Raw genomic sequence first — 12,275 nt, forward strand, 5'->3', positions numbered from 1 at the left:
AATGCACCGGGAAAAGATTACTATAACTGGACAGGCAGATGCTTGAGTGCAGGAGATTGTTATAATCCTTATAAGGTATAATAGTATGATTACAAATATGCTAGTTATGTAACTTATAATACTCAATCAACCTTTTTCTTAACATTTTACGTTGAAAAATTTATTAGGTTGAGTGGGATCCAAAGCATTCCGATGATTGCTCGATGGATGAGGTAACATTATGTAGAGCAGGTGATTTAAAAAGACATGGTACAATCGATATTGCTGGGAAAAAACTTTATGCGCCTATTTTAACTAGAAAGCTCTTTACGGATACGTTATTATCTTTGTCTGGACCTAATAGTATTATAGGGAAAAGTTTAGTCATATATGACGACACTGGACCGCGTGCAAGAGGAGAAAGACTAGCATGTTCAATGTATGTACACGCAATTTAATACAACTTAGAAATGTAAAGAATTATTCTTAATAAATAGTATTTAACGGATACTAGTGCAAATTGATATGTAGTAAACTTTTCGCTTAGAATTAGTAAAGTATACCGTCGTAAAGCTGTGGTAAAAGATTGGTTTGGAAATGGAGAAAATATTGCATTAAGAGGAAAATTGGAGTTCATACAACAATCTGAATATGATGTTACAAATGGAGAAATAACTCTTGATGGTCTCAATGGAAAAATGAGTGGATATCATGTACACATGGTAAATGTTACAAAATTAATCATTTTCAGTTTTTTATAATACTAACACAGTTTACGAATTCTAGACCTCGGTAGAACACGATTTAGAGTTCCCCTGTGAAGGTACATCTTTGTATAATCACTGGAACCCATTCGGTGTCGATATAAGTAATGGTGTACCACAACCTGGAGAAGGAACAAGTGACCAATACGAAATGGGTGATCTTAGTGGAAAATTTGGAACCTTAGAAAACAGAAAAAGATATATGTCAACTTTTAATGATACAATGCTTCCATTATTTGGACCAAGAAGTGTGCTGGGTCGAAGTATAGTGATCCATAAAAAAGAAAAGAACATAAGGTTACTATAATTGAATGGAGAAATTATAAATAATGCTGAATCATTGAATTTTTTTTAATCTTTCCAAGATAAATGACCGGTCATAATTTTTTCTATTATTTTATTATTTAGATGGGCATGTTCAAGTATAGAACGAGGATATTCACCATCCGAAGCTAGCGAACTTAGAGCTATTGCTTCTTTTCATCATCCACAAGGATATGCATATGGATACATAAAAATGGTAAAATGATAAATTGAAGAACTACAAAAGTACAGATATCGTTTATCATCATAAATAATTTCAGACACAATTAGTACATCGGGATGGTGCTGAAAGTGAAACTATAATCGAAGTAAAACTTCGTCATCCTGGTAAAAATGATCGTAATATTGTAAGTTCCATGAGTAATAATATATCTTGAAATAAATATAAAACATAATTTTACAGAAACTATTTTCTATAAAAGTATAGTACTATGTGATATAAATAATTTTATCATTAATTTAATACAGTAATATAATATTTGTTATGAGATTAGAATTGATATTATACACTTTATTACAGACAAAAGATCATAATTGGGCAATATATGTAAATCCAGTTGGTGTTGATGCATCTGTACAAGTAAAGGATACTAGATGTGTAGCAGGTGGATACATATGGAATCCCCATTTCACTCAGTTGGCAGATCCTCTAAATGTATAACTAATCAAAACTTGCTTTATATTTCATATAAAATTAATTTATAGAAAATATAATTCAGCAAAGTGATCTTGTTATTTTACAGAATGATCTATATAAACAAGAGTGTGGTCCTGATTTACCATTAAGATGTTATCTAGGAGATCTATCAGGCCGATTGGGGCCCATTAACATAGGATTAGAAAGACAGATTTTTACAGATTCAAACTTTCCTTTAGGTGGATTAGTATCAGCCATGGGAAGATCTATCGTTATTTTCGACCAAAATTTTGGGAGCAATAGATTTGCTTGCGCTAATATTGAACCCGACAATGATATCGTAAAATATGCAAACATAAGAAAACCACCACGTTTTGTACTGTTAGTATAAAAAATTATACCAAATGTTAAAAATTAATTTTCAGTGAAAAATTTTAAACAAATTATCTTATTTCTTTAACATAGGGCACAATTTTTAGAAGATGTACGTAAAGTTATGGGAGTCCCTGAATGGATGTTATCTATAGATAGTAGAAAAACTAAAACTTTACATAATGGAGCATGCGTTCAATTTCTATTACATTTTAAAGGTACTTATGCTTTAGTCGAAATTATCAATGTGATAAACAAATAATTTATGTCTTTATATACAATAGGTCCACTTGTTAATAAAATGGAAGAAGATTTTAATAAACTTATGTCTACCGGACGATTAGAGGCACCGAGTTTATACATTCCAGGATATGTTCCAACAAAACGTAAATCTACTTTAGGTTATCGGCAATGTGGCAGTCGGGACCCAAATGACAAAAGTAAAAACTACATAGGATAAAAATAAAATACTCGTAATTCATCTATGGAATTAGTAACATAATTTTAATATTTTTAGGTTCTAATCCTTCAGGTTCAAGTACATCTCCACAAATGCCATCACAGCTGATATTTATTTTCATTACATTCTTTATAAGCTATAATACATTCTGAAAGTGTTATAAGGTAATCTTATTTTACTTAAAGTTGTTATGTCTTAAAGATATTTAGTAAAAACTGTTACAGTATTTTAAGGCTCAAATAAATTATATACCATCCAGATCACTGGCTTGATATTAAGGGTATTATCATTGTTGTAATTTTGTAGAGTATTCTAAGGTTGAGGAAGAGAGGTAGAATGAACTCAGCGTGCTCTATATTCAAGTGCACATTGAGACATATTTCGAGAGTATGTGTTTGTAGGCAATAATTCGACAAAATAATTAGGATAAGGTCCAGCTGTCCTGTGTTTTTAAACTTAAATATAATCTGTAGCTACATTCAGGGTGCAGATTTGTTCCACCGTACGCATGTGTTGCAGACTTCATTCTCGTCTGGACGAACGCCGGGATTTATCCTTGTATTGGAGTTTCAATACTTAGACTAATTTACACAGACAGTCAATTGGAAACGTCTACATTTGTATGCACACGAAAATTGCCTCTTGCGTTGAATTGTAATATTCGTAATTAGTCATACACCTGTAAAACTTTTATAATTAACTATGTATGCCTTAGAAGATGGTGAGTAATTTTTATTCATTACATCACAAAATAATATTTATTAATACAGAAATTCAGAAGTATATGCAACATAACCTTAATACATTCTTTGTTTACATATTATGTTTTTAATATTTGTTTATTTATTATACTTCATTAAAATAGCAAAATTTGAATTTACAAATATTTACATTGTAATATAGATCAATATGACGATGAAGATGCAGAGGAAATTTCATCGAAACTTTGGCAAGAAGCATGCTGGATTGTTATTAATGCTTACTTTGACGAAAAGGGTCTTGTACGACAACAACTTGACAGTTTCGACGAGTTTATTGAAATGTCTGTTCAAAGGATTGTAGAAGATTCACCACAAATTGATCTACAAGCGGAAGCACAGCATACATCGGGTGAAATTGAAAATCCTGTTAGACACTTGTTGAAGTTTGAACAGATTTATTTATCGAAACCTACACATTGGGAGAAGGATGGTGCACCATCTCCTATGATGCCTAATGAGGCTAGACTAAGGAATTTGACTTATTCTGCGCCGTTGTACGTAGATATAACAAAAACAATTGTGAAAGATGGCGAAGATCCAATTGAAACACAACATCAGAAAACATTCATAGGAAAAATTCCAATCATGTTAAGGTCAAAATATTGCTTGCTTGCTGGTTTATCTGATCGTGATTTAACTGAATTGAATGAATGTCCATTAGATCCTGGTGGTTATTTTATTATTAATGGATCAGAAAAAGTGTTAATTGCTCAAGAGAAAATGGCAACAAACACGGTTTATGTATTTAGTATGAAAGATGGTAAATATGCGTACAAATCTGAAATTCGGTCATGCTTGGAGCATAGTTCCCGACCTACATCTACATTATGGATTAACATGATGGCTAAGAGTGGAGCCAGTATTAAAAAATCTGCTATAGGACAACGTATTATCGCAATTATTCCGTATATCAAACAAGAAATTCCTATTATGATTGTTTTTCGAGCACTTGGATTTGTAGCAGATCGCGATATATTGGAACATATTATATATGACTTCGACGATCCTGAAATGATGGAAATGGTGAAACCATCTTTAGACGAGGCTTTTGTAATACAAGAACAAAATGTTGCTTTGAATTTTATTGGTACTAGAGGTGCGAGACCTGGCGTAACAAAAGAGAAACGTATAAAATATGCAAGAGAAATTTTGCAGAAAGAAATGCTTCCACATGTTGGTATAAGTGATTTCTGTGAAACAAAGAAGGCTTATTTTCTTGGTTACATGGTACATAGATTATTATCGGCATCTCTCGGTAGAAGAGAATTGGACGATCGTGATCATTACGGCAACAAACGATTAGATCTTGCTGGTCCATTATTAGCATTTCTATTCAGAGGGCTGTTTAAGAACTTGATGAAAGAAGTGCGATTATATGCACAAAAATTCATAGACAGAGGAAAAGACTTCAATCTGGAACTTGCTATTAAGACTAAAATTATAACTGACGGTTTACGATATTCACTTGCTACTGGCAATTGGGGTGATCAGAAAAAAGCTCATCAAGCTAGAGCTGGTGTGTCTCAAGTATTAAACAGACTGACATTTGCATCGACACTTTCACATTTGAGAAGAGTGAATTCTCCTATAGGAAGAGATGGTAAATTAGCAAAACCGCGTCAGTTACATAATACGTTATGGGGTATGTTATGTCCTGCTGAAACACCCGAAGGTGCTGCTGTAGGTTTAGTTAAAAATTTAGCATTGATGGCTTATATTAGTGTTGGATCTCAACCTTCACCAATCCTTGAATTCTTGGAAGAGTGGTCTATGGAAAATCTTGAAGAAATCGCACCAAGTGCGATAGCCGATGCAACCAAAATATTTGTAAATGGCTGCTGGGTTGGTATTCACAGAGATCCTGACCAATTAATGGCTACTTTACGTAAATTAAGACGTCAGATGGACATTATTGTATCAGAAGTGTCTATGATAAGAGATATCAGAGATCGTGAGATCAGAATATATACGGATGCAGGAAGAATTAGTAGGCCGCTATTAATTGTAGAAGGACAAAACTTGCTACTAAAGAAGAGACACATTGATATGTTAAAGGAAAGAGACTACAATAATGATGGTTGGCAGGAATTAGTAGGCAGTGGAGTAGTGGAGTATATTGATACCTTAGAGGAAGAAACTGTTATGATTGCCATGTCTCCTGAAGATCTAAGACAAGAAAAGGAGTATGCTTATTGTACAACGTATACACATTGTGAGATTCATCCTGCCATGATTTTAGGAGTCTGTGCCTCGATTATTCCATTTCCTGATCATAATCAAAGCCCAAGAAATACTTATCAAAGTGCTATGGGTAAACAAGCTATGGGAGTGTACATCACAAATTTCCATGTACGAATGGACACTTTAGCTCATGTACTGTATTATCCTCACAAGCCTCTAGTTACAACAAGGTCTATGGAATATCTTAGGTTTCGTGAATTACCAGCTGGAATTAATAGTATAGTTGCTATATTATGTTACACTGGTTATAATCAAGAAGACAGTGTTATCTTGAATGCTAGCGCTGTTGAAAGAGGTTTTTTCAGATCCGTATTTTATAGATCATACAAAGATTCCGAATCTAAAAGGATAGGCGACCAAGAAGAACAATTCGAAAAACCAACGCGGCAGACATGTCAAGGAATGCGCAATGCTATATATGATAAATTGGATGACGATGGAATTATTGCTCCAGGAATTCGTGTATCTGGAGACGACGTAGTTATAGGAAAAACTATTACTTTACCGGAAGCAGATGACGAAGTATGTATTGTAATATAATGGATTAACACCTACAATGTATGCTGAACTTTAATTATTTTTTCAGTTGGATAGTACAACGAAACGTTTCACAAAAAGGGACGCGTCTACGTTCTTACGTAATAGTGAAACTGGTATAGTAGATCAAGTAATGTTAACATTAAACAGTGAAGGCTACAAATTTTGCAAAATAAGGGTACGCAGTGTCCGAATACCACAAATTGGTGACAAGTTTGCCTCACGTCACGGGCAAAAGGGTACTTGTGGTATTCAGTATAGACAAGAAGATATGCCATTTTCATGCGAAGGTCTTACACCAGATATTATTATTAATCCTCATGCTATCCCATCACGTATGACGATTGGCCATTTAATTGAATGTATCCAGGGAAAAGTATCTGCTAATAAAGGTATATTTCGATAGATCGTTAGAAATAATTTATTACAACATCGACTACGTAAATTGTATCTAAATTGTAATATACTCTTTTATAGGTGAAATTGGTGATGCTACACCATTTAATGATGCTGTAAATGTGCAGAAAATATCTACACTTTTACAAGAATATGGTTACCAACTGAGAGGAAACGAAGTCATGTATAATGGCCATACTGGTCGTAAAATTAACGCTCAAGTGTTCTTAGGACCAACTTATTATCAGCGTTTGAAACATATGGTAGACGATAAAATTCATAGTAGAGCGCGTGGTCCTGTTCAGATTTTAGTTAGGCAACCCATGGAGGGAAGAGCAAGGTAAAGTGTAGCATTTTCACTACCTTTGTTTAATCTTCAAATGTTTGATGTGAATATTAATTTATTTACAGAGATGGAGGTTTACGTTTCGGTGAAATGGAACGTGACTGTCAGATTTCTCATGGAGCTGCACAATTTCTTAGGGAACGCTTATTCGAAGTTTCAGATCCGTATCGAATACATATATGCAATTTCTGTGGACTGATTGCAATAGCAAATTTGAGAAATAATACTTTTGAATGTAAAGGATGTAAGAACAAAACACAGATTTCTCAAGTTAGATTACCGTATGCAGCGAAATTACTTTTCCAAGAACTTATGGCAATGAATATTGCACCTCGGTTAATGGTAGCATAAACATTAAATTATATTTATATCGCTATCTTATAATATCATAAACATAATGGGACTTAAGATAGCTGCTTCCTGAATCATATTGAAAGTTAAAGAGTCTTTAGGAACTTTTCTTGAAAATCAACCAATTATTATATAAATACTGTTGGAATGTTTACCGCAGGTCATACTTTGTCTGTTTTCTAGAACCCTTAATTTAATTGATCAGAGAATAGAGCTTAATGTCAGTAGAATGGGATTACAATATGATTAGAAGTTTTATTTTTTAAGATAGAAGCTAAGATATACTTAAATTAGTTATGTTTCACTTAAATTTATTACGAAGTTTAACAGTGTTCCCTTATATATCTAGTGGATTATTTACACTTGATGTGTTGGTCAAGTCTCAATTTTCTTTCCTTTCAATTGTTTATAAACAAAATGATTATGCAGTATAAGCAAAGTATTATATAATTGACTTTTAAACGATGAAACGTAACTATTAGTGTATTTTAAACATTATACTATCAATGAACACGCTAAGTACATTTCAATTTCTCTGAACTAAATGTGTATTTGCATTTTTATAATCTAAACCACAATAAAATATAAGTCAAATATTTTTCTTGATATGAGTGTTTCATGACTGTGTATTAAGTATAGAAATAGTAATATCAAAAGATTTATTTATTCCTTATGATTATTTGAAACCGAGTTTACTTAAACTATCTTTAATTAGCATTACATATTTCGTATTGGCAATAATTATTATCATGTATAGTAAAGTTAAAAATTGTACAATAATTTAGTCTTTTATCGTCTATATCGTAATGTTTTATGTAAGGTGCAAACAAAAATACAAAAAATGTAGTTCATAATAAAAAAATTTGACAACTGTAAATTTTGATTTCTAAAAAGCCAAAACAATAAAGTTTTTACCTTACATTATAATTTATTTAATTTCATGACTAGTAAATTGACACAACTGCAGTGGTATTATTGTTATGACGATCATTTTCAAACAGGGATCGGTATTGATATAAGGTTTTAATTGCCACGTCTAAATTATATTTAATAGAATAGAAAAGTTTCATATTTAGCATGGAACTTTATTAACACGAATATTAGTTAATTACAAAATAAGATGGTTCCGCGCTGTCGTTTGATTAATACGTGCCTGAAAGATTACGCAGTAAAAAATAGAACTTGTGTAAAAGAAGTTTAATTTTCTTAGAACCGTTTAAAAAAAATTTTATTTTCAACAATTTGATTGTCTTAGTCACTTTAATGCGATATGTAACAGAGATAAATTTTTTAATATACATAAAAAGACAAATTACAATTTTTACATTTGAAACGTCATTGTTTTGGTTACAAAATGAGAATCTCAAAGATACAACAGTAGCCACACGTGTGTATTTTTGCTATTTTTTATACAGTAAAAAATGTATAATAGAAAAATAATTGTATTTATAAATATCACTAACTAATTCTAGAGTATTACATACTATTTATAATAAGATTCAAAGTCTAATTTTTATTTACAGTTCTCAAAGGAACAAATCCCTATATTTTATATTTAATCTTTTCTTTTCTCTTTCTTCGTTCTTATGCCAGAAGAACTAGGAAATTCATCAAATTTAGAATGTCCTCCAAATCCATCAAATGTAATTGGACGTACCTACAAAAATAGCGTCTATTCATATGTTGCATAATATATATCAGATTACACAGTATATATTATTATCAGACTACAAAACTTTAAAGTACAAGACAAAGATATGAACAAAAAAATTCATTCGAACTCATTTACATTAAATAATTTGTACAAGTTTGCATAAAGATCTGAAGTCTAGTTACGTTAAATTTCAAATTCTTACACTTTGTTCAGTCCTAGGATTCATCGTTAGTATTGTTGAATGCGATCTCTTTATAGCTCGTCTTTTATTAGGCATTTGTTTCAAGGCGAACAAACCTCCCGACTTTATCGGCAGATATGGCGAATCATTTTCTTTTTTCTGAAAATTAAACAGCATGTACTTAAAAATGGGAGAATGTTATACACGACCGTATGGTATAAAATGATAAACTAATTACCTCTTTCACAGAACTAGCTGCTACATTTTTCTCTGCATGATCAGTATCTTCAGTCACAATATATTCATTCATTATCGTATTTTTAAGAGCATTTTCGTTACAAACATTATCTGTATTACTATTCAAACTATTCTCCAAGCTACTTGTTAGTTTCGACGAGCATGTATTCTTTTCTAATTCTCTAAGTTTACTTTGTAACGATATTTTCTCGCTTTCACAAATCATAAAATCTTCTTCGATTTTTCTACAATTAATACAATTATTGTACACACTTTCAAGAAACAATTTAAATTCTGCTATTTCATTTGATCATCTGCATACTTCATCCTTTTTTGTTCTTCTGTCAGAAGTCTCTTTTGCATGATTGTTTTTGTAAGTTCTTGCTGCAGGCTCTTCACTTTTGACCTTAATTCTCTTCTTTTATTCAAACTGATTGTCATTTCTCTAAATATAATACATCATCTTTAAAAACATTTCATAAAGGTTACAAACAATAAGCAATTATAATAATCTGTTACCTTTTCATCACAGATATGTATGTAATAAGAGTGTTAGTATCGGCTGTTCTAGAAATCATGTCATCAATCTCTTCCGTGGACGCTTCTAGTAAAGTTTGTATACTGAGATAGATAATATATAATTATTAACATACACATCCCAAACATTGTAAGAATTTTTAATTTTAACACGTTGAGCGCGGCGCCGATATTGAAAAAGAGAAGAAAAGTCCGAAGAAACTGTTCCCCATGTTGTGAGCACAATTCAAAATTATTTGGGCGCGAGATAATCAGAAAAACCAGGAAAGTTGTCATATTTTGTGATATGTGTAAATCCAAGCCACATTTTTGTTTAAAATGTTTTAATAAATCTCATTGAAACTACATTTGTTTTTTAATTTCAATACTGTTGGTCCCCAGGGACCGACACCGGCCGCACGGAAAGTTCACTGTCGGTCCCCAGGGACCGACGTCGCGCTCAACGTGTTAAATACCAAATATAAGTAAAAAGAAATACATGCAAAAGTAATTACATAAATGTATGCAATATATTCTCTCATAAAACAAAATGGGGATAACGATTCAAACAAATTTTAATAGAAAGTAGGTAAGTAAATTAGTAAATATTTCGTTTTCTCTTTGTATATTTTGTTATATTAGCTCTATATAATGTAAAACGAAATAATAAAAAATTATATGCGAGTCTGTTAATGTTAAAAACACAATTGAATTGACAGCAATTAAAGTGAAAATAAGGAAATTAGGAGAATATTATTTAATATTAAGTTTATTATGATTTTAATTTAATTATTTTCTTTTAATTAACTTTATACAAGAAATATAAGAAACAAAAATAAATAAACACAAATACTTTTTGTATTGTTTGAGTTGCTTCCTCAGCTCTTCATTATTTTTTCTCATATCGTTACGTTCTGCTGACTGTTCTCTATAATAATCAACCTGTTGTTTAAGCGCAGCAGTGATACTAGATTTTTCAGTACTTATTTTAACTAATTCTTTTTTCAGGTATTTAGTTTCATTTTCTAAGGCTTTAGTTTTTTCTGAATAATGCTTGGCATCTTTCTCTTTCAGAGTTAGTTCCAAAGTTAGTTTATCAACTTTATCTTGTAAAGAATAAGTATCTTCTGTAATATTATCATTGTTACAGAAATTGAAATATAATCTGTGTATTTTATGTGATGTTGTCTTCTCTCTACATTGTGGGCAGGTTTTTGATCTGTATAGGAAATTAAAATAAGATAAAGTGAGACAATGTCAAATTTCATTGTCAAATAAGAAGGAGAGAAGAAAAAGCTACACGATAATTATTATTGTCAAATATACTTTTCTTCTACTTTCAATGTTCTTGTGTTTGTACTTATTTTTGCAACGCATAATTTTGTAACAATCAATGTTTTTACTGATGGTACTTGTAATAAATATATGTGTAACTGAATTATTTTTCAACTTGGCTAATATGACTTTGTATCTTTTCGTTTGTTATGCATAGGGCATTAAAAAAAAACCATTCAATAATATCCTTGATACTTTCAGCATCATTAGCATCATTGCATAGGGTGAATCACAGAACTTGATAGGCTTAATTTATTCTGTGATTCGATCGGAAATTTTATGAGCTATAATAACACAGTTTAAGAAAAGTTTCACGATGATTGCGCTAAATTTTTTGGCAATCCTCTTTTTCAGAGCTATCAAGGTTCTTTACAAGAAAACCTACAGTTTCTTTTGTTTACATCCTGAAAAAACTATGTTACGATGCTTGCCAAATTCATGGCAGCATCCCCTAAACAATGGCTGCAAAAACATTATAGGTCAGTCTACGAAAAATTGAAGGTGACTTTGACAACTTTGGGGAAAAGAGTTATCAAAAATTTTTAACTCAAAAAAGTTTCCTACCAAACCACTGGTAACAGAATATATTAAACTGATCAAATCGCTTGGTCCACTTTTTATACTGACTTATAGACTTTCAAGATCGTTTCACGCAATGTTTACCTGACTTGTATATATGTAAACAACGTTCTGAGTATTCTTATTTTAACAGAAAAAAATGGAGTTAAACGTTGCAAGTACTTTTAAATACATTCGCCATTCATTGTACATAGATCCTTATACTTAATTACAAGGAACATTCTAAAAAATAATAACGCAATCACTGTTTTTTAAATGTCAACAAAGAGATATGCTCACCTTTCTAACCACTGAGACAAGCAAGTGAAATGGAATATATGCCCACAAGGCGTATGAAATATATCGCTAGTTGGAGTTAACAAATCACTGCATATAGCACAAGCAATATTCATTTTATAGAAAATTAGGTAGAAACTTTTAAATAGAAACGACTAAATTTAATGTGTTTTAAAATTTAATTTTAAGAAATAAGTCGTAAATTTTACGGAGTTCACACATTTGTAGCTGAATAGAATATGAAGGTTAGTTCCTTAACAAGACCACAGAGGACACTTACTCTTAACGTCTGAACGTAAAGGCGCGTGTTCATCTGTATCTCGTAACTC

The 12,275-nt window shown here is 31.5% G+C and overlaps 3 protein-coding genes across 3 annotated transcripts; 2 read left to right on the forward strand and 1 right to left on the reverse strand.

Moving 5' to 3' along the window:
- The first annotated feature begins 6 nt into the window (after positions 1-6).
- Positions 7-2,765, forward strand: Rsod (superoxide dismutase family protein Rsod). The gene is made up of 11 exons (XM_078181310.1): positions 7-75; positions 168-418; positions 527-701; positions 766-1,040; positions 1,152-1,263; positions 1,328-1,414; positions 1,588-1,722; positions 1,811-2,085; positions 2,170-2,294; positions 2,361-2,516; positions 2,594-2,765. Exons 2-11 carry the CDS (start codon positions 204-206, stop codon positions 2,686-2,688), a joined length of 1,650 nt encoding a protein of 549 aa, XP_078037436.1. The 5' UTR covers positions 7-75; positions 168-203; the 3' UTR covers positions 2,689-2,765.
- Positions 2,766-3,128: 363 nt separating this feature from the next.
- Positions 3,129-8,170, forward strand: Rpii140 (RNA polymerase II subunit RpII140). The gene is made up of 5 exons (XM_078181301.1): positions 3,129-3,257; positions 3,440-6,060; positions 6,125-6,467; positions 6,553-6,811; positions 6,883-8,170. The coding sequence occupies exons 1-5, from the start codon at positions 3,239-3,241 to the stop codon at positions 7,166-7,168; spliced, it is 3,528 nt and encodes a 1,175-aa protein (XP_078037427.1). The 5' UTR covers positions 3,129-3,238; the 3' UTR covers positions 7,169-8,170.
- A 271-nt stretch (positions 8,171-8,441) lies between these two features.
- Nopo (TRAF interacting protein no poles) lies at positions 8,442-12,212 on the reverse strand. The gene is made up of 7 exons (XM_078181311.1): positions 11,950-12,212; positions 10,610-10,975; positions 9,760-9,861; positions 9,563-9,685; positions 9,242-9,485; positions 9,025-9,162; positions 8,442-8,825 (listed from the first exon to the last, which is right to left on the reverse strand). Exons 1-7 carry the CDS (start codon positions 12,060-12,062, stop codon positions 8,724-8,726), a joined length of 1,188 nt encoding a protein of 395 aa, XP_078037437.1. The 5' UTR covers positions 12,063-12,212; the 3' UTR covers positions 8,442-8,723.
- Positions 12,213-12,275: the final 63 nt, after the last annotated feature.

The sequence above is a fragment of the Augochlora pura genome, chromosome 5 (genome assembly GCF_028453695.1).
Source record: "Augochlora pura isolate Apur16 chromosome 5, APUR_v2.2.1, whole genome shotgun sequence".
NCBI lineage: Eukaryota > Metazoa > Arthropoda > Insecta > Hymenoptera > Halictidae > Augochlora > Augochlora pura.

Bases quoted from the DNA above. Each gene is read 5' to 3' on its own strand.
- Rpii140 (XM_078181301.1), top strand. The intron at 6,061-6,124 runs GTATGTATTGTA...TTATTTTTTCAG, and splicing joins TACCGGAAGCAGATGACGAA to TTGGATAGTACAACGAAACG. The intron at 6,468-6,552 runs GTATATTTCGAT...ACTCTTTTATAG, and splicing joins AAAAGTATCTGCTAATAAAG to GTGAAATTGGTGATGCTACA.
- Nopo (XM_078181311.1), bottom strand. From the start codon at position 12,062: ATGAATATTGCTTGTGCTATATGCAGTGATTTGTTAACTCCAACTAGC. The intron at 9,686-9,759 runs GTAACAGATTAT...TATTATATTTAG, and splicing joins TACATATCTGTGATGAAAAG to AGAAATGACAATCAGTTTGA. The intron at 9,163-9,241 runs GTAATTAGTTTA...TTTAATTTTCAG, and splicing joins CAGCTAGTTCTGTGAAAGAG to AAAAAAGAAAATGATTCGCC.
- Rsod (XM_078181310.1), top strand. From the start codon at position 204: ATGGATGAGGTAACATTATGTAGAGCAGGTGATTTAAAAAGACATGGT. The intron at 1,415-1,587 runs GTAAGTTCCATG...ACTTTATTACAG, and splicing joins GTAAAAATGATCGTAATATT to ACAAAAGATCATAATTGGGC. The intron at 2,086-2,169 runs GTTAGTATAAAA...TCTTTAACATAG, and splicing joins AAACCACCACGTTTTGTACT to GGCACAATTTTTAGAAGATG.